The 22090-nt window shown below is 46.4% G+C and overlaps 1 protein-coding gene across 1 annotated transcript in view; it reads right to left on the bottom strand.

The window, feature by feature from the left end:
• Window positions 1–1322: 1322 nt before the first annotated feature.
• BEND4 (BEN domain containing 4) overlaps window positions 1323–22090 on the bottom strand; it is a gene marked incomplete at its 5' end in the record, with an annotated part of 35754 nt that continues 14986 nt past the window's right edge. The window contains 4 exons of the mRNA XM_081960295.1: window positions 1323–1838; window positions 4756–4996; window positions 11564–11655; window positions 14566–15135. Coding sequence (XP_081816421.1) covers window positions 1621–1838; window positions 4756–4996; window positions 11564–11655; window positions 14566–15135 — 1121 coding nt within the window. The 3' untranslated portion in view covers window positions 1323–1620. The remainder of the gene's footprint in view (window positions 1839–4755; window positions 4997–11563; window positions 11656–14565; window positions 15136–22090) is intronic.

The following is a 22090-nucleotide window of genomic DNA, read 5'->3' on the forward strand; positions in this document are numbered from 1 at the left end:
GGAAAGGAAAGGAAAGAAGGAAAGGAAAGGAAAGGAAAGAAGAAAAGGAAAGGAAAGAAAGGAAAGAAGAAAGGCAAAAGAAGAAAAGAAAAGAAAGAAAGAAGAAAGAGGAAGGAAGGAAAGAAACACAAAGGAAAAGGAAAAAGAAAGGAAGGAAAGAAAATAAAAAAGGAAAGAAAGAAGAAAGGAAGGAAAAGAAAGAAAAAAGAAAGGAAAGAAGGAAAGAAGAAAGGAAATAAAGAGAAAAGAAGGAAGGAAAGAATAAGAAGGAAAAGAAAGAAGAAAGGAAGGAAAGAGAAAGGAAGAAAGTAGAGAAAGAAAGGAAAAAAGAAAGGAAAGAAATAGGAAGGAAAAAAGGAAAAAAGAAAGAAAGGAAAAAAGAAAAGAAAGAAATGAAAGATAGAAAGGAAGAAAGAAAAGAAAAGAAGAAAAAAGGAAGAAAATGAAAGAGAAAGAAAGAAAGGAAAGAAAGTAGGAAGGAAGGAAGGAAGGAAAGAAAGAGAAAAAATAAAGAAAGACAGAAGAAAGAAAAAGATGTGACAAAGGTTAAAAGTAAAATCATGATTGCATCTAATGAAACGAGGAGAGAAAGTCTGTTTTCTTTTAACCTGGCTTTGATTGGCTAATGCAGGCCTATCAGAATGGGAGAATAATTTAAGCGCCTTCTCAAAAAAAAAAACACGTAAACGCAAATATGGATTACGGGAAACTCTCCAAACTCTCCAAACAAAGCGAACGAGGTCTGTGCTCCTGTTTTGGATATTTCTCAGTTACAGAGAAATATTCGTACAGGTTGCCTTCCACGTACAACCATTCACTTAGTGACCATTCCAAGGTTACAACGGCACTGAAAAAAAAGGGACTTTAGGGCCATTTTTCACACTTACGACCGTTGCAGTACCCACCCCCCAAAAGCTTCCTGCGATCCAAAGTGGCAACTGCCTCATATTTATGATGGTCGCAGTCGTAAATATGAGGCCTGCCATCGCCGTAAAGACGAGCCCCTTGCCGAGTGTCTGATCACGTGTGGATGGTGCAAAGTTTGTGGGCATGAAAAACGGTCCTACAGCCGTCTTTTTTCCAGTGGTGTTGTAACTTCGGTCACTAAATGAATGGCAAATCAAAGATTAGCTGTATTCCCTTCTTTGCTCGCAGGACGAGTATTTCAACCAGGCTTTTAACAATCGGGCGCAAATGACAGTACAACCACACCAGGGGTATTACTGCCGCTTCGGTGCGTGCACAATTTTTGCTCCGTGCGCGTGCGCAGTTGCCCAAAAATAGACCTTAAAAACTGGAAAAAAACATGCCGACCGGAGAACTGGTTCAGAGGCGTGGCAGGCCTGGGTCGCTGCTGGTTCCGGCGACCCAGGCTGGCAAATCACAACCAGTTCGGCCGAACCGGTCCGAACCGGTAGGAGCCGATCTCTGAACCACACTGATGGGAACTGCAGACCAGCACATCTGGCTGCAAGGGTCAACTTTTACACACCGCCCTTGGACAAAACTCAATTTTCAACATACTTTGGGTCCTTAATTCACATTAAAACAGAACACCGAACACCCAATCTCTTGTCTTTCGCTTGCGTCCCCCGTCCGGATCGCTCTTCCTTCCCGCCGTCAGTCTCCAGAGCCATCATGGATACCTCTGCCGAAGAGGTCCTCGTGGCAACTATGTTGGTCAATCCCATCGTAGTATGAGTTCCCGTTGTGCAGGAATGTCCCCACTGCCCTTCCTTGCCGGGCGTGTCCCACGGCATCGCTGAAAACTTTGTTGATCTGTTCTTCGGAAGGCATCCACCAATCTGGGTTAGAGGTGCAATGCATCCGTATGAATTCTGCGAAGAAATCAGCAGGTCAGCTGCAGTGGTATTAAACCCGTGGCTCTAGGACAACGTGCCACGGCCAGCTTGTCATGGCCAACTGGCCATGGCCAACCTGCCAAAGTCAACTCATCGTAGGAGAGCTTGATGCGGGACATGAATTACAGTATTGTCAAAGAAAGTTTGGAATAGAATCATTGAAGAAAGGAGCGAAGCCAAAGGAAGGACAGAGTGAAATGGGAATGGCCAAAATTAAAATATATAGATTTAATTCATTTGAAATAATTAAATAGAATTGTCAAATTGTCCCAAGGCGAGTTATGCTGCAGAAAGTTGGCCGGGCTGAGTTGGCGGCACTAATTTGGCTGTGGCCAGTTGTCCCATTCCATGAAGAAGTGAACTGGGCCAGTGGCAGAAGTATGGACAATGGGCATGCAAGATACCACCTACAAGTTTGATTTTTCGTTGGCGGCCTTGCGGGGAAAGCAATCCTCAACGGTACCCAGGAATGGAGTAGATTTTTGTAAGATGGTTGAACCGCCTGGATTGCCAAGCAAAATGGATTGTTGGTTGTTACTGTGCAACGCATGGAGCTCAGGGGCCCAGTTTTGGGCTGCGACAAACTCCCGCAGCCCTTTGCCAGCTGCCTCCCCCCTTCCCGAGGTCCATGTTCACTGGCAGAGGCACTGCGAGCCAATCCTTTGCTGTTTCCAGGCCGGCCCTGTGTTGTGGCCTTCTGGTGAGATAAGCTGCTAAATAACAATGTTGTGGCACACCAGTGGCCAGTGGAGCTGGCAGCAGATTCGGACAGTGAGGAGGTTGGGGAGGAAGATGGGCCAGTCCTGGAGTCTGGGGAAGACTCTGATGAGGGCTCTGTGTCGGAGGCAGAGAGGAGGCCAGGGGCGTATGCCAGTTATCAGTTGCCTTTGGAGTTGGAGATCAGTGGGGCAGAGGAACAGCTGGAGCCTGTTCCCAGTGTGCGCATATGGAGAATTGCCAGACGAAGGGAACAGCTAAGGAACAAGGGTCGACATGGGAGTAATGGCACAAGCTGATGGTGAAAGGCCCCTCCCATAGGGAACAAAAGAGGAGCGAAAGGGGAGTGGAGTTTGCAGGAGACAATTAATTCATTCCAAGTATTGTGGCATCGGAAAGATCTCAGCCTGGCCACTCTCCAAGCCTGATAAAGGTCAGCAATTGTGAGCTCTCTTGAAAGACTGTGGGAGAGGGAAGACTTTGCTGGAGAGGAATTCACTGTAAATTAAATAAAAGGGGTTTATCGGGACGAGGACTCGGCTTCGTGCTGCTGGGGAATCCTAGGTCAGAACACCCCGGGGCCCGGATCTGATCTGTGGGTCTTGAGTTTGATGCCCCTGATTTACACGGATGCTTCGTGCATTATTTTGACCATGAAACAAGATTGGCAGACCAGCCAACCTTGTTTGTACTACAGAGTAAACAGGGTTAAGCTTGGACAGTATGCAAGTAGGAGATCTCCAGAAGCTACAGAAGAGATTTTGAAGAAATGAAGGAGGAGGAAAATAGAGGATGGCAGTGGCAAATCACTTCTGTACCAACTGCCAAGAAAACCAGAGCGATGTGTCCGTGAAACCATCAAGAGCCTTCAACCTGACTTGAAGGAGGTGTAACCTTTTAGTAGGCTGCGACAGATTTTAGGATGTGTTGAGGGCAATATGCTCAATGGGGAATGAGTGTGTGAAGTGTCACTGATTGGTCCAGCACAGGGGTTGGCAACCTGCGGCTCTGGAGCCGCATGTGGCTCTTTCATTTCTCTGCTGCGGCTCCCTGTCGATGGTTGGCTCCACAATTGATAGGGCTTTCAGTTAGGACAGGTAGAGGAAAAAGGATGCCACACTAGGAGGAGACTCTATGGTGGAGGAACCAGACTTCTGGTCGGCAGAGGAAAAAGGATGCCACACTAGGAGGAGACTCTATGGTGGAGAAACCGGACTTCCGGTTAGCAGAGGGAAAAGGATGCCACACTAGGAGGAGACTCTATGGTGGAGAAACCGGACTTCCGGTTAGCAGAGGGAAAAGGATGCCACACTAGGAGGAGACTTTATTATGGGGGAACTGGACTTCAGGTTAGCAGAGGGAAAAGGATGCCACACTAGGAGGAGACTCTATGGTGGAGAAATCGGACTTCCGGTTAGCAGAGGGAAAAGGATGCCACACTAGGAGGAGACTCTATGGTGAGGGAACCGGACTTCTAATTGGCTCCAGAATTGAACGGGAGGCTTCTGGTTAGGACCTTGTGGCCCTTTGAATGTTTAAGGTTGCCAACCCCTGGGGTATAAGACCTCCTTGGGATCTAGCGGAAGCAACCCAGAAGAACATATCACTCTCTTTAGACTTGAATTTTAGAGGGAAAAGAAGATTTCCACCATCTGTCATGGATCTCCAGGGGAGAGTTGAGAGTCTCCCCTGGAGGAAAGGATCCAAAGAGAGGTGGCATCTCCGTTACTTCCTCTCGAAATGGCGACTCCATCTAAGCTCTGGAGGGACCTCTTTGGCTTTGAAACGGAGAAGAGCCAGCACTGTCCGAAGACATCTCCGAAGCCGAAGACATGTGGCCGGCATGACTCAACACCAAAGGCACGTGGAATGCTGTTTCCTTCCCACCAAAGGTGGTTCCTATTTTTCTACTTGCATTTTTTGCGTGCTTTCGAACTGCTAGGTTGGCAGAAGCTGGGACGAGTCACGGGAATCTCACTCCATTACGCGGTGCTAGGGATTCGAACCACCGAACTGCCGGCCTTTCTGATTGACAAGCTCAGTGTCTTAGCCACTGAGCCACCGCTTCCACTTCCCTTCCCTACCCTTCCACTTCCCTTCCCTTCCCTGCCGCATGTCTAATGGGGTGAAATGAGATTGTGCATGGTGGTGGACGTTGAGTGAAAACATGCAGTACCTCTGAGACATGTTACTTTCACTGGATCCAGAGGACGCCTTTCAGGACCAGTGTCTCCTGACTGCACTGACCTTTTTCTTTTCCCAAGGCCGCACGAGTACTTAAGCTCATCGGTGGTGAAGACAAATCTGATGAGGTACCGAAGGAGACGCCGCCCGTCTTTCTTGGAGGAGTTGACAGCCTCGTCCCACTGTTTGCTAGTGATGAAGACGGGGTAATTGTTCAGCAGTTGCTTGCTCCCCTAAGAAGGACATTAACGACGGAGTCAACAGCAAAATAGCAGAACAACAGAAGAATAACAGACTAAAAACAGAATAACAGAGCAGAATAAGAGAATAACAGAACAACAAATGACAGAGTGGCAACAGAATAACATTATTAACGGAATAACAGAACAGAAAATCAGAATAATAGAATAGCAGAATAACACAACAAAGTAACAGAACAACAGAATAGCATAGCAGAATAAACACACTAACAGAATTGAATAACAGACTGGAATAGCAGAATAACACAATAACAGAATAGGATAACAGAATAATACAAAAGAATAGCAGAATAACACAACGACACAATAACAGAATAGAATAATAGAAGAAGAAAATAGCAGAATAACAACAACAGAATAACAGAACAGAGAATAACAAAGTAGAATAACAGAATAAAAACAGAATAACACAATAACAGAATAGAGTAAGAGAATAACAAAACAAAACAGCAGAATAACACAAAAACAGAAAAAGATGAATAACACAATAGAATAACAGAATAGCAAAATAACACAACAACACAATAACAGAATACAATAATAGAATAGGAAAATAGCAGAATAACAATAACAGCAGAATAACGGAATAGAATAACAGAAGAATTACAGAATAAAAGCAATAACAGAATAGAATAAGAATAACAGAACAACAAATAACAGAATAACAATAGAACAACATCATTAACAGAATAACAAATTAACAGAATAGCAGAATAACACACTAGCAGAATAGAATAACAGACTGGAGTAGCAGAATAACACAATAACAGAATATGATAAAAGAATAACACAATGGAATAACAGAATAGCAGAATAACACAACACAATAAGAATAGAATAACAGAATAACAAAATATCAGTATAACAACAGAGTAACAGAACGCAGAATAAAACACAAAAGCAGAACAACACCATAAAATAACAGACTAACAGAGTTGGAAGGGACCATGGAGGTCTTCTAGTCCAGCCCCATGCTTGAGCATAAACCCCAGAGCAACCAGCACTCCCAGGTGGTCAGGAGGAAAAAGAAAAAGAGAAGGCAGGGGGTGTTCAAATGCCAGGTACACAAAAAGTAAAACAAAACAAAACAAAGGCAACTGTAAAATGCAGCAGACAAATTTGTAATCCAGCCAGGAGCCAGGCGATTACTCATCTTAATAACACCGTAAACCAAGTTGCGTTTGCATTTTGTCAAACAGGGGGAGTGAGATAGACTGGGAGCACCTCGGGAAGAGAAGATGCTATTTATAAGGTGCTTTTGCAGGTGAGCTAAAGAGTGTCGAGAAGAGCCAGTGATTGAGAAAGCTAGTGAAGTATCATATTTTCCATTCCTTTGTTAAAATGTGTTAAAAAAAAAAAACGCCTTTAGAACAATGTGAATCCGACAGGCCTTTTCCAGGCAAATGGCAAACATGGACTCCAGAAATGATTCTTTGACAAACCTATTTAACAAATCAGTGCGATCCCTTTTGTTTTGTGCACTTAAGAGCCACAGCAGTTACGTTGCACTACAGTCAGTAAGTACAGTCGAGCGGGTTAGATCCAGGGGCGGCCTTGAAAAATTTCAACAACGGCTTCTCTGGCCAGTTGCTGGGTGGGCGTGGCCATGGTGGGCGTGGCCATGGTGGGTGTGGCCTGGTCAGCCTCCTGCACCATGGTGGGGGGGCCCACTTTCACCTTCCCCAGGGTCCGGAGGCTTTCCTCGAGCCTCTGGGAGGGCGAAAACTGCCTCCCCCAGGCTCCAGAGGCCTCCGAAGGCCGGAAACCTCCGGGAGGCCTGTTTCCCCCCCCTCCCTGAACCTCCGCACAGGCCCTGCACTTACCTCACATCCAAAACGGGCCGTGTGGAAACTCCTGGGAGGGGAGGGGCAGGGGGGAGGGGGGAGGGGAGGGGGGAGCCAGAGGTGGGATTTGGAGGTTCTCCGAATTGGCCATAATGTTAGCTATGGGCGAATCCGTAGCAGCCCAGTTCTGGTTAGATCTGTGGGAAGCCATCACACCCTTCCTGGAAGAGTGAAATATTTTGAGGAATATTGAAAAGGATAAAGGATGAAATATTTTCTCTAAAAGAGAAATAAAATAAAAATAAAAAAACTTAAGGGAGACAGAAACTCAGAGCTCCAGTTCTCTCCCCATAGGAGATATTCGGTGCCCATTGAGAAAGTCTGGGCCAGCATATCTGCAAAACAAAACACCTTCAGCTGCAGGATGATGGGATGAAGAAGGACAGGATATGACCCTTCACGACATAATAGGATTAACCCCCCCCACCATTTAGCAGAAGAGACAGAGAACAATCTCCTAAGGACATTGCATCACCCTCCAAACTTCAACCAAACGCAGCTCAGGCAAACACCGAGGATTTGCACTTTGCCTATAGAGCCAGCTATGACCCCTTCATAACCTCTACATGGCACCAAGGGAGTCTGACAACAGCCTAATAGAAGACGTATTCTTGTACAGGAACAGGAAGCTCAAGTGCAAAGCCCAAGAGAAGGTATTAAAAAACCCCCACTCTTAACTCCATGTGACCAGCTGCCTAGAATCACATGTGCTTGGTGGTTCTGCTTCATCAAGAAAATTCGACCCACTTTCCAATCGGCCCCCAGCCTCCAGTTTGACTCCAGTGCCTTTCTCTCAGCTTGGAACGAACCAGATGGATATTTCTCCCAAAAGCATGGTTATTAATGAATTTTGCATGCATGCATACAGTATATGTATGTATAAGGTAAAGGTTCCCTTCACACATATGTGCCAGTCGTTCCCAACTCTAGGGGGCGGTGCTCATCTCTGTTTCGAAGCCGAAGAGCCAGCTCTGTCTGAAGATGTCTCCGTGGTCATGTGGCCGGCATGACTAAATGCTGAAGGCGCAAGGAATGCTGTTCCCTTCCCACCAAAGGTGGTTCCTATTTTTCTACTTGCATTTTTTACGTGCTTTCAAACTGTTAGGTTGGCAGAAGCTGGGACAAGTCATGGGAGCGGCACAAGGGATTCGAACCGCCGAACTGCCGACCTTTCTGATCGACAAGCTCAGCGTCTTAGCCACTGAGCCACTGTACGTATATGTCAGTATAATTATTCTGAGCAAACCAAAAGACCCACAACCCCAGAAGGAAAAAAACAGGACTCATCTACAACATACAATGTAAGGACTGCAACAACCACTGTGCAGGACTAATAGGCAGAAGATTGGCTGGATGCATTCAGGAACACCAACTGGCAGTCAGAAGGCAGGAAGAACATTCTTTAATTTCACATCGTCTAGGCAGACTTAACACAGTTTCAATTGGAAAAATGTGACCACCCTAGACCGGGCCAAATCCAAAAATGTCAGGGAATTTCTAGAATCCTGCCACACCAACAAATCAGCCATCAACAGACACACAGACGTGAAGAACATCTATTGTTCTTACCCAGTCTTAGCAGAAGCAAGATACAGTCATGAAAAAACCCTCTTGATTTCCCTCTTGTGAATTAATGGCATTCACCCACTGAAAAGTCCACGCCAGAGTACTTCAAGGAGTTAATAGCAGTAACAGACCTTATAACTGCAAGGCCTTGCTACTAATTTCTGGCAAACAGTCTTTGATGCATGAAACACAATGAGCAAAATCTTCAGCAATACGAACTGTTGTCTCCTATGACAACCACTCCTCTTTCCTTCTATTTATTCCCCAGGCCAGAGGCACCATTCAGAGTCCGTGTATGCCTTGCTTCCTGAGTCGACTCCTTCTCCTCAGTTGTTCTCCTCTCCTAACAGCTCTGTGCATACACACAACTGGAACAGGCCCCAGCTGTTCTTCCTCCCAACTTATCTCATACTCCAAAGGCAGCTGCCTCTCTGGTGGGACTCTGAGCATCCATCAGAGCCTTCCCCGGACTGCAGAACTGGCCCAAGTCCTTTCTCAATCTCCTTATCATCCAAGTCTGTTGCTAGCTCTGCTGGCGGGCCACAACATCTATAGACTATGCAAAAGAGACCATCAACCAGCCCAAAAGGGAACAAAAACATTCCAGCACCACTCTGCCAATAATCAGCATCAGATCAGCATAGATTAACTCTAAAGGTTAATATCAGGCCAGCAATCAACAACACCTCAATCACGAAACTGGCAAAGAAGCCAACAGTAAAAAGCCCAAGCAAAGAATCTCTAAGACCAATCCCACACACATGAACAGGCAAGACACCAGAATATAAACTAACAGCAAACAGCACTCCTTCCTACCGCTAGCACTGATGATGTTAGAGAAAACTCTCAACAATAGTAGAAATCAACCCCAAATAGCCTCCTGAAGATGCCTTCAGACATCTTTCAGTTCCAATTGATGGGATTAAGAAGGACAATACAGGACTTTTAGGACATACTAGGTAGGATTAACCTATTCATTAGAATAGCAAAAGACACAAGGCTCACTGCATTGCACAACACCCCTGGAGCATCTCAAAACCTTATCAAAATCCATGGACTCATCCAACCAATTTGTCAGCTGTCCCAGAACTACATGCTGTGGTCGGCTCTGCTCGTCTATTGACAGAGTCCTTCTTTCCAATTGGCCTCCATTTTATTTCCTGGCTTGGAACTGGACCGGGATTTTCTTCCTACACACCTGTGTCTGCTTGCAAATAGTCAAATCAATCAAGTTGAAACTGTATGTGATTCACATGTGCCTAGAACTATGGGTTTATTTATTCCATTTTTAAAAAATCTAGCCCTTTATCATTTTTATAAACAAACTCCAAGCATACCTATGGCAAATATATTTAATTTATGCGATAAATGGATTAGCTAAATGAATGTATTGTTTGTTCTGACCGAGGCTTCTCAAGAGCATGAAGCAAACTCCTGATCACGACAAAAAACCCTTTTATTAATTTCCTGTGAATTCTGCTGATTCACATCCAGCAAAGTCTTTCAAGGGAGGATTTACAGTCACAGACCTTCTCTGGCTTGGAGAGCTGCCAGGCTGATATCTGCAAAACCTGGCAGGAGTCTCGAAGAGTCACAGACCAATGAAGCGAACTAATTGTCTCCTGCAAACTCCACTCCCCTTTCACTCCCCTTTTATTTCCTCTGGGAGGGGCCATTCATGGTCCACTCCCAAGTCGATCCCTGTTCTTTAGCTCTTCCCTTCGTCTGGCAATTCTGCGAATGTGCACACTGGGAACAGGCTCCAGCTGTTTTTCTGCCTCACTGATGTCTGACTCTGAAGGCAGCTGATAACTGGCATATGGCTCTGGCCCCCTCTCTGCCTCCGACACAGAGCCCTCATCAGAGCCTTCCCCAGGACTGGCCCATGTTCCTCCCCAACCTCCTCCCTGGCCATTGGTGGGCCACAACATTGTTATTTAGTTAACTTGTATGCAACCCATCTCACCAGAGGCGACTCTAAGCGGCTTACGGGTGTTCAGTTAAAATGCACTATCAAACATTAAAACAAAAAGTAAGGACCGTGCGTTTAAAATTTGATCAATATTAATAAACTAATAAAGGCTGTCGTATCTATATATCATGCTTCGGAAGCCTGGCTCATAAAAGTCCCCTTAAATTCTTCCCGAATTTAGCCTGCTGTGCAACTGGTCTTGAGGTTAGAGTAAGATTTAGGTCAATTTGTCAACAGTGAAGTTAGTTTAGCAGCAATATAAATGTTATTGTTGAAACAGCTTTGGAAGATCACTGTTTCTTGGTAAGAGATAATAAATCTGACCTAATTATAAATGACACCATTCAAACCTCTCTGTCTCTCTCTGTCTCTCTCTCTCTCTCCCCCTCCCTCCTTCTCTCTTTCTGTGTCTCTGTTTGTCTCTCTCTCTCTCTGTCTCTCTCTCCCTCCCTCCTTCTCTCTTTCTGTGTCTCTGTCTGTCTGTCTGTCTGTCTGTCTCTCTCTCCCCACTCTATTTTTGAGCTCCGCTCAATTACTGTTTAATATATGCACAGCAATCTCATTAACACTTGCACACCGCTGCGTCTTCTACAGAATAGCACAGTTTTTGGTGAGCAGCATCCTCTGGATGCAATCAAGTTTTGCAACCGTGTGCACCACCCTTAACACCCGAGGAATGAACTACCTAAAGAGACAAAAGGCTTGCAAAAGAGAAAAAAAGGGGCTTTTGAACATAAGCACGCGCACTGCTTAATGTGAAGATTAACAGATGAACAGGGTTGGAAGTGATCTTGTAGATCATCCAGTCCAACCCAAGTTGGAGACACTGCGGCATTTCGGACCGAGGGTAGTCCAGTCTCTTCTTGAAAACCTCCAGGGATGGAGCTCTCACAACTTCTGAATAACAGAATAATAACAGACTAACAGAGTTGGAAGGGACCTTGGAGGTCATCTAGTCTATCCCCTGCCCAAGCAAGAGACCATACACCATTTCTGACAGAGGGCAGTCCAGTCTCTTCTTGAAAGCTTCCAGGGATGAAGCTCCCACAACTTCCGAAGGCAACTTCTGCTCCATGGGTGGATTGTTCTCACTGTCGGAAAATGTTTAGGAGAGATCCTATGGACCAAACCTTTCCACGGATGTCCCCTCTGACCTACCTCTGCCGGCTGCTCCACCGTCTGCGGGATCATCAGCTGATTATGATGCTGAAGGACCATCTTCAAATAGTCTAAAACAGTTTGGCAGGGCACTGCGAAAACAAGGAAGTTCCCACGATCACACCGTGCTGATTTGATTAAGGACAAAACTTAGTAAAGCAGGGTTCCGCAGTCCATAGTCCACTACCGGGCTGTGGTCTGTTCCAAATCGGGCCATGGGAGAAATGGACCAGTGTGAGAAAGGGCGCTTACACTTGCACGTGAAACTTCACTCACACGAGTTGAACTTTTCGTGCATTTACACATGCCCTCCACTCAAGCGCCCTCTGTTTACATAATACCTCCAAAGTCCCTCTCTAGTAACCTGGTCATTAAGTGAATTCAGCTTCCCCTTGACTAGTCTTATCAGAAGGCGGCTAAAGGGGGAGTGCGTGACCTTGGGACCCTGCAACAATCATAAATAAGAACCAATGAGCCAAGGGTCTAAATTTTGACTACGTGGACTACGGGGGACGCTGCAAAACTGTGAAAAACGGTCATGAGTCCCGTTTCTCAGTGCCGTTGTAACTGTGAACAGTTGATAAATGGTTGGAAGTCTGTCTGAATTTGGCTTGTGGGGAGTCTGCCCCCGGATGGTTGAGCCAAATGCGCCTTCCTCCGGCTTAGAAAAGGTTGCATTTTCATGGCCTGGAACTGACAGCCAGGGGATCGAAAAGGTTGTCTTACAACAGGGGTGTCAAACTTGATTTCATCGAGGGCCACAGGGTTGTGTTTGACCTTGGGGGAGCATTGGGGGGAGGGGCATGACCAAGGTCGGTGTGGCCATCTCGGCCTCAGTCGTGTCGGGGGCGCAGGTGGTGGCTCCAGTGATGGGATTCAGCCGGTTTGGGCCGGTTCAGGCGAACTGGTTGTTAAATTGCTGGCTGGCCCCACTCCTTCCTGCCCCGCCCCTTCCAGGAGTCCCCCATGCACCCCGTTTTGGCTCCCGGGTAAGTGCAGGGCCAAAAAGGGGTGCAGGGGTCTATGGCACGGCCTCCTTGTAGCCCGATTTTGCTCTGCCAGCGAAAATGAGTTCCCGAGTTCCGTTTTCGTCTGCAACGGTTTCCTGCAACCCTCTGCTGGTGAAAACGGAGCACGGGAGGGCCACATGTGGCCCTCCCTAGCCCCATTTTTGCTGGCAGAGGCCCCGTGGGCCGGATCTAAGCACCCCGTGGGCCAAATCCGGCCCATGGGCCTTGAGTTTGACACCCCTGCCTTAGAATCATAGAGTTGGAAGAAGCCAACTGGACAATGGAGTCTAAACCTTTTCAGAAAGTCAAAGTACAATGTTCTCCATGTCCTCTGTTTCGTTCAGCACGCTCAGCAGGAGGGATAAGCCACCGTTGTCTGAGACACAACGTGGCTCGTTTGACCAAAGCTGCTTACAAGCTGAGGGAGCCATACAAGTCATTCTCGACTTAAACAGTTTGTCAAGGGACCATTTGAAGTTACAATGGCACTGGAAATAAGGGATCGGTGACCGTTTTTCACACTTTCGACCGTTAAGGTATCCCTACGTTTCCCGTGAATTCCCATGAAAATTTACGGGAAATGTTCCCAGAAAATTCCTCTACATCAGGGGTGTCCAAACTTGGGAACTTTAAGACTTGTGGACCATGCTGGCTGGGGAATTCTGGGAGTTGAAGTCCACAAGTCTTAAAGTTCCCAAGTTTGGACACCCCTGCTCTACATGTTTCTTGCCACGCGTTTTCGAACACCTCCAATCCATATTTTTTCAGTACAGATAGTCCTCGGCTTACAACGGTTCATTTAGTGACCTTTCAAAGTGACAACGTTGCTGAAAAAAGGGACTTATGACAGGGTTTTTTCCTCACAGTTATGACCTTTGCAGTATCTCCATGGTCACGTGATCCAAATTCAGACGCTTGGCAACTGTGATTCGTATTTATGATGGTTGCAGAGTCCTGGGGTGGTGGTGGTCACATGATCCCCTTTTGCATCCTTCTGACAAGCAAAGTCAACAGGGAAGCCAGATTCACTTAACAACCATGTTCCTCACTTAACAACTGCAGTGATTCACTTAACAACTGTGGCATAACTCACTGTCTCACTTAGCAACAGAAATTTGGGGACCCAAGTGCAGTTGTAAGTTGAGGAGTACCTGTACAGGTAGTCCTCGACTTACAACCACCATTGAGCCCAAAATTTTTGTCACTAAGTGAAACATTTGTTAAGTGAATTTCCCCCCATTTCATGATCTTTCTTCCCATAGTTGTTAAGTTAGAAACATGTTGTTAAGTGAATCTGGCTTTCCCATCAACTTTGCTTGTCAGAAGGTTGCAAAAGGAGAATCACGTGACACACACACGCACACACACCGGGATGCCACAACCGTCATAAATGGGAATCAGTTCCCAAGTGTCTCAATTTTGATCTGGTGATGCTGCTGTGAGGCCTTCAGCCATCTTTTCTTTTGGATCTTTGGCTGCCACACTTTCTATTATTCTACCATGCATTTTCTATTGTGGGGAAAATGGGAGGGGGGATTGTACGGAATTAGATGATATGTAGCCATAACAACATTCTTTCTAGAAAGCCAAGGTCATCCTTTGTTTCTGCACCTGACCAGAACTAGATGGGTGGAAGCTGCCAGCGTGGCAGTGGGAGATTGGACCATGGGATGGGACTTGTGGGTGTTGGGGGGGCAAGATCTTGAACTTTCAACTGGGTGGGGAAAACTGGGAAGCTTTCAGATTCGGGTTTTCCCAGATGTGCCAACATGGCTCTCTTCATCAATTGGAACTTTGAGCAATACTTTGCCTTGGACTCTGGTTTACTTTTGGATGCTATTTGGAACCCTGACATCAAGGACTACCTGTATAGCTGCATTACTTTGCTCTATTCCCCCCTTTTCAGATCCAAAAATGCTACGGGGAGTCCTTTGACCACCCCAAGGTGCCCCATCTGATCCCGAAACCTCGAGCCAATCTGCTTCCACTTACCTGGAATGCTCTCCAACTTCCTCCGCAGCTCTTCGTTCTCTTGTTGCAACGAAATGACCTCCTGCTCCAGCTCTTGACATCGCGGGCAGTAGCCTTCCTCCTCCTCCTCCTCTTCCTCAGGGAGCGTGGACGAAGACGGGTGACCGTGAGACTCCGACGTCGCCGGTGAAGCCCACCCCCCCAGCGTGTGCACTGGAGAAGTGGACAGAGGCTCGATGTCGGCCAAAGGACCGAAATCCCCTGCCGAGGAGGCGTGGCTCTGTGCGGTGAAACCCCCGGAAAGCAAATAGTTCTGGAGAGAATCGGTGAAGACCCGCAGGAACGCCGAGGTCTGCTGCTTCTTCTGCAGGTACTGCAATTCGAAGTCGAAGTTTTCGGCAGTCTGGCTGTGGACCATTTTTCCCAGCTGCTGGCAGTGCTCTGCCCTCTCGTTAAACGCCTGGTTCTCTTGCTTCACGCAGGAAGGCAGCGGCGGAGGGCGATGGTTGTCCAGGAGCTTCCCTCCGCAGTTTAACAGGCTGAGGACTCGGCTGCATTGCTGCGCAAAAGCATCCAAGATCAAACGGCTCTCTGGAAGAGAGAAAAGGACATTTGGGTGCCGGCATCCAAAGCAGGCTCCCTGATCGTTGCAAAAGCCATAGCCGTAACAAACCCACGTAGACTTATACACCGTTTTGCAGTGCGTCACGGCCCTCTCTAAGCTGCTGTTTAGAGAGTCAGCCTCTTGCCCCCCAATAATCTGGATCCTCGTTTGACCGACCTCGGAAGGATGGAAGGCTGAGTCAACCTTGAGCCGGTCAGGATTGAACTATTGGCAGTGGGCAGAATTAGCCTGGAATACTGTATTCTAACCAGTAGAAGGAGCTGCTGGCAATTGGCAGAGTCAATACTGCATCCTGACCACTGTGCACCATGGAAAAAAGGATGGAACGGAGGGAGGGAGGAACAAAATGAAAAGGAACAAAATGAAAACAAAAGGGAAGGAAGGAAGAAAAGAAGGAAGGAAGGACTAGCAATAGACTTATATACCACTTCACAGAACTTTCCAGCCCTCACTAAGCGGTTTACAGAGTTGGCCTCTTGCCCCCAACAATCTGGGTCCTTGTTTTACTGACCTCGGAAGGATGGAAGGTTGAGTTAACCTTGAACTGGTCAGGATCGAACTGCTGGTAATAGGCAGAGTTAGCCTGCAACGCTGCATTCTAACCCCCGCACCATCATGGCTCTTGAATCAAAGAACCAGACTTACAACAAACAAACTCCTCGACTTACGACCACAACTGAGCCCAAAATTGCTGTTGCTCGGTGAGAAATGTGCTCCGTGAGTTTGGCCCCGTTTTATGACTTTTCTTGCCACAGTTGTTAAGCGAATCATTGCAGTTGGTAAATTAGTAACCGGACGGTTAAGTGAACCCGTCTTGCCCCGTTAACTTTGCTCCTCAGAAAGTTGCAAAGGGGGATCACGTGACTCCCCAGACACTGCAACCGTCTGTTCTGACCGAGGCTTCCTGGTCCTGACAAAAAGCCCCTTTTATGGATTGACTGTGAATTCTGCTCCTTCACATCCAGCAAAGTCTTTCGAGGGAGGATTTACAGTCACAGACCTTCTCTGGCTTGGAGAGCTGCCAGGCTGAGATCTGCAAAAGTTGGCCAGGAGTCTCGAAGAGTCACGAACCAATTAAGCGAACTAATATGTCTCCTGCAAACTCCACTCCCCTTTCGCTCCTCTTTTATTTCCTCTGGGAGGGGCCATTCATCGTCCACCTGTGGCCTTCCTCCCAAGTCAACCGCTGTTGTTTAGCTGTTCCCTTCTTGTCTGGCCGCTCTGCGCATGCGCACACTGGGAACAGGCTCCAGCTGTTCGTCTGCCTCACTGATGTCTGACTCCGAAGGCAGCTGATAACTGGCATATGGCTCTGGCCCCCTCTCTGCCTCCGACACAGAGCCCTCATCAGAGCCTTCCCCAGACTCCAGGACTGGCCCAGGTTCCTTCCCCCAACCTCCTCACTGTCTGAATCTGCTGCCAGCTCTGCTGACGGGCCACAACACTGTTATAAATATGAATCCGTTGCTAAGTGACTCTGAATTTTGATCACGTGACTTTGGGGGTACTGCAGTGATCGTAAGGCTGAAAAATGGTCACAAGTCCTTTTTTCAGTGACCCGAGTTTGAACGGTCATTAAATGAACTGCTGTATGTCGAGGACTATCGCTACTGCCTGTCTGTATCTTATGACACCTTTGGTGATCGTCAGCGGCGTTCTAGTATCCCAATGCTTAGAAGTGGAAAACATGGAATTGCAGAAAACGTATTTTGAAACGGAATTGCTTTGCAATAACTTTTTTAAAGAAGTATTTGCCTTCCACCCAGGAATCTTTAAAAGAGGATTAAAACCTGCGGAGAAGCAACAACGGCCCATAACACAACAAAGAGTTTTGGGGTCTCCTCACTGCCCTTAAAAAAAATTGACTTTGATAATGAAGAAAAGGGAATAGGAACGGATAAGCATACGATTATAACAGGGTTTGCGGGAATACCATCCCGAAAATACACCAGTTCAGAGTTGAAAAGAGATAAGCCCAAAAACAGAAAAGGAGAGGAAGAGAGGAGGAGAGGAGAAGAGAGGAAAGGGGAAAGAAGGAAGAAAGAGGAGAGGAAGGAGGGAAGGGATAGAAAGAAAAGGAGAGAGAGTAGGAGGGGCAAGAGAAAGAGAGGAGTAGGGGAGAGGCAAGGGAAGAAGGAAAGGGAAAGGAGAGGAGGAAGGAAGGAAGCAGAGAACGGAGGGAGGGTGAAAAGAAAAGAAAAAAATGGGATGGTGAGAATATAAAATAGGTGGACGGGATGGTAAGCAAAGCTATGTAGAATGTATATTTTAACCCTTTTATATGGAAAAATAAATATGCAAAAGTGATAAAGATGAACAAGGACTATGTGAATGTATACCTGTAACGATGTATGAGAGAATAAAAACGAAAACTTATTTTAAATAATTGACTCTCCAAAAACTGCTTTAATTCAATACGACTAAATCCTGCAACATTTAAGCAGCGCAGCGCATAAAACGACTGTTGGTTGTCTTATTAGGAGACTGCAGGAGAGCTTGGAGAGCTCCAAGGAATGGCGGAAAATTGGGCCAACTCACCGTTCAATGCTTTCCTACAAAAGAAAAACCAAAAAAGTCCAATTGCCTCCTGAAAAAGCACCTTTGGGACCACCCCCCCAAAAAAAGCACCTTTGGAGGACTGAGAATCTCTACAGACTTTCCTTGCAGACGCTTCATAACCCAAGTAGGTCACATCGTCAGTGCTAGGAATGAAGGAGAAGGGATGAAGGAGCGGGAAGAAGGACCTTGGGATCCTTAGTGCCTTCTTCAGTGTGGTGTTTACTTGTAGACGTTTCACGACCCAACTAGCTAACATCATCAGCGCCAGACAGCGCAACCTCCCAGCACTTATGACATTCCCTACAGAAAATAAGCTTTCGTGGACGTCACAGCTGTAGAAAAACACCAAAGCACACGCACACAAAGGACTCCATTCTGAAACAAATCCCAAAGAAAGTTAGAGATAAAAGAAAAAACTATTCGCTTTTAGCGAAGAAATTATACCAGAAAGGGGTGTGGTTTAGATGGCTTATGCCAGAAGGTATGCTAATATTCTGGGAGGACACGAGAGCTAGAATCAACACAACCACAGAGGCTGAGGCTTCATGGAAAAAAATAAAGTCCTCCTAGATAAACCTGATGATACTATACGGGACATACAGGACACGGGAGGTGCCGGAGCTCTGCTGGAGGGGGGAGAAGAGGCAACATTGAGAAAACTCAGATCACAAAAATGAACTAGAAAATCCGTTTGATATAAAATGATTGAAATTGTTTGAAGATAAAAGTTTATGCTGACAAAATATTATTAAGTAGCAACAATCTAATGTATTAATAAATGAAAGTTACGAGAATGGGGGGGGGGGAGGGCCATTTCCTGTATAATGTAACTGTCAAAATTTGTAATTTTACCCATTACCCTTTTCCTTGATAATTTTTTTTAAAACTAATAAAATTTTGTTTAAAAACAACAACAACAAAGGACTCCGCAAGCATTCTGATTAGATGACAAGACAGTCATGAAAATTGAAATGGCATCTCCGGCTTTGATGCCACGGTGCCTTCCCCCCTCCCTCCTCATTATTCACTCCCCTCTGTTTTTGCTTTGGGAGAAAAATACGAACGCAGGATATTGATTGGGACTTTGTAATTCAAATACGCGTGCGGGTTTTGTTTTGTTTTTTTCATTCCCTTTTTAATCCTATCATCAGATCCGAGACCTGAAGCTGTATTTACCCTCTGCATTTTAATCAGGATTATCCTACGTTGGCAGAAATCCCTTCTCCTTTTGTCTCTCCCCTCTTTATCTGCTCCATCCGTTAATGAAGCTGCGATAGGAAACAGAGGTTTGAAAATATCGGGCTGCCCTCCGCTGAGCATCATGAATTTTCCCTGCAAAAGATCATTTCTGGCACCGCAAATAAAGATAGAAACCACCTCTTGCATTAACAGATTTCAAACATCAAAATAAAAAAATAAAATATCCGGAGGAGACGGAACACCAAATTAGAAATAAATGCTGTTGCCACGTGGATTGCTTTTCCTTTTGATTTTTGACTTTTTTCCATTATGTATCTGCTATTAATGATAATGATATAATGTTAGAGGGGTAGATTATTCCTCGCTGCGAAAGGAATAATCGGCGAAAGAAGGCAGGAGGAGGGAAATATATTTATTATGGATCCAGTTTGTGGTTTATAAGATAAAGGTAAAGGTTCCTCTTGCACATATGTGGTAGTCGTTCCCTACTCTAGGGGGCGGTGCTCATCTCCATTTCAAAGCCGAAGAGCCCGCGCTGTCCAAAGACGTCTCCGTGGTCATGTGGCCGGCATGACTAAATGCCGAAGGCGCACGGAACGCTGTTCCCTTCCCACCAAAGGTGGTTGCTATTTTTCTACTTGCATTTTTTATGTGCTTTCAAACTGCTAGGTTGGCAGAAGCTGGGTCAAGTAACGGGAGCTCACTCCGTTACGCGGCACTAGGGATTCGAACTGCCAAACGGCCGACCTTTATGATCGACAAGCTCAGTGCCTTAGTCACCCTCTAAGAGTTATTAAAGTGCATTTTAAAAAAAAGAACGTGGCATCGGGGGGCTGAGCATGGCCCCCTACGCAACCTGTGGGCCGGATCCAGCCCACGGGCCTTGAGTTTGACACCCCTGGACTAGAGTGACCAAGAATAATTGAACCTTCAGCAAAGGCTGGCTGGGGAATTCTGGGAGTTGAAGTCCATGCTTCTGAAAGTTGCCAAGATCGGGAATCCCGTGTGGGTGTGGGTGTATGTTGTAGGTTACTCAACCTACAACAACCTGTGTTGTACAACTCAACCTGAGTTATTGGGGTGAACTGTTTTTACCCAGAGCCAAGCCACTGATTCTCATCATTTGTCTTCTCTGGAGTATCTTTCTTTCTTTCTTTCTTTCTTTCTTTCTTTCTTTCTTTCTTTCTTTCTTTCTTTCTTTCTTCTTTCTTTCTTTCTTTCTTTCTTTCTTTCTTTCTTTCTTCCTTCCTTCCTTCCTCCCTTCTTTCTTTATTTCTCCCTCCCTCCCTTTTTCATTCTTCCCTCCTTTCTTCCTTCTTTCTTCTTTCTTTCTTTTTCTCCCTTCCTTCTTTTTTCTTCCTTCCTTCCTTCTTTTTCTTTTTCTTTCTTCTCTCCTCCCTTCCTCCCTCCCTCCCTTCTTTCTCCATTCCTTTCTTCTTTCTTTCTATCTTTCTTTCTCCCTCCCTCTCTTGTTTCTTTCTTGTTTCTTTCTTATTTCCTTCCTTCTTTTTTCTTCCTTCCTTCCTTCTTTCTCTTTCTTTCTTTATTTCTTCCTCCCTCCCTTCTTTTCTTCCTTCCTTCCTTCCTTCTTTCTTTCTCTCTCCCTTCCTTCCCTCCCACCCTCCCTCCTCCCTTCCTTCTTTCTTTCTTTCTACCCTCCTTCTCCCCCCCCCTCTCTCTCTTTCTTTCTTTCTTTCTTTCTTGCATCAGATCTGAATATGGGATGCTTTGCATGCAAAGCATGACTCTGCCACTGAACGCCGAGCGCCTTCTCAGCCCTTCCCCGTCTCCAGGCAGACAACCCAGATGACAATGCAGTAAATTTGAATTGTCACAAGGGACTCAGATCACATTTGATATCCCGGAGTCGCTCGGCTGATAAGAGGGGATAAGAACGTTAGGCATTATTGCAAAAAAACGCAAAGCTTTATGGATCTCCATGCAGAAAGCCAAATGCACCAAATAAAGGAGAAAGTCACCCCAATTGTTATGATGTAGTGTGCAGTCCTAAGGCTGGGGCAGAAGCTATTTTTGGCTTTCCTCCATCCTACAGACAATAGGAGAGATATTCGGGGTCACCTCTTGCCCCCCCCGCCCCCCCATGGCTCTTCGACTGATAGGATGAATCAACTGAAATATTGAGAATTTATTACCCTCCCTGGTCACCTAGAACAATGAGAATCGGAGATTGGCTTCTTGATATAAGTCCCCGGCACATAGAGGACGTAAATATGAAGAAACCTGACAAAGTGTGTATCGTGGAATCAACAACGGTGTTGTGGCTTGTCGGCTGCCGGCCTCTCCAGCAGCCGAATCGGAGGTGGAGGAAGAGGCGTGAAAGTCAGGGTCAGCAACAAGGCAACCTGAGAGCTCCGAGGGGGAAGAGGGAATGGAGCTGTCAGAGGGGGGCGGGGAAGGTTTGGAGCCTGGGCCGTCCGTCAGTCCTCAGATGGAGCATCAACAGCCCCCAGGTCTGGAGGTGGCTGATGAGGAACAGCTGGGTCCAGTGCCTGACGCGTGAATGTGCAGAAGGCAGAGGAGAGGAGAGCAGTGGAAATCTATGAGCCGGTCCTTGGGATGGAAGAGTCACCGCTGCTAACAAAGCCCCACCCTAGCTCTGGGGATAAAAGGCAGGGGGCAGAGATGAATAGGTGTGCAGGGAGCCAGGATGTGGGGTGGGATTCAAATTAGGTGAGGTTGGAGATGAACCTGATGGGAATCAGAATCCCACTGTTCCCATCTCTATCCTGCCCTGAAGCCAGGACCAGAAACCAATCAAGGAGAGAAGCAACCTAGAACTAAGGAGGAATCTCCTGACAGTGAGAACAATGAATCAGTGGAACAGAAGTTGCCCCCAGAATCTCCAGAAGTTGCCTCCAGAAGTTGCCTCCAGAAGAAGTTGCCTCCATTTCCATCTTGAAGTTCTGGCAAGCCAAGCCAAAAACATGGTGCTCTTCAGCACCGCAATTCATCGGGCTGCGCCCTAAATTGCCCTAAATCAGGGGTGTCCAACCATGGATGCTTTAAGACTTGTGGACTTCAACTCCCAGAATCCCCCGGCCAGCAAGGGGAATCGAAGTCCACAGATCTTAAAGGGGCCAAGGCTGGAAGCCATTGAACTTAAATCATGCCATTCCTTCCACAACTGTATCTTGTGCTTGC

This window comes from Natrix helvetica, assembly GCF_964273705.1.
Source record: "Natrix helvetica genome assembly, chromosome: 7".
Taxonomy (NCBI): Eukaryota; Metazoa; Chordata; class Lepidosauria; order Squamata; family Natricidae; genus Natrix; species Natrix helvetica.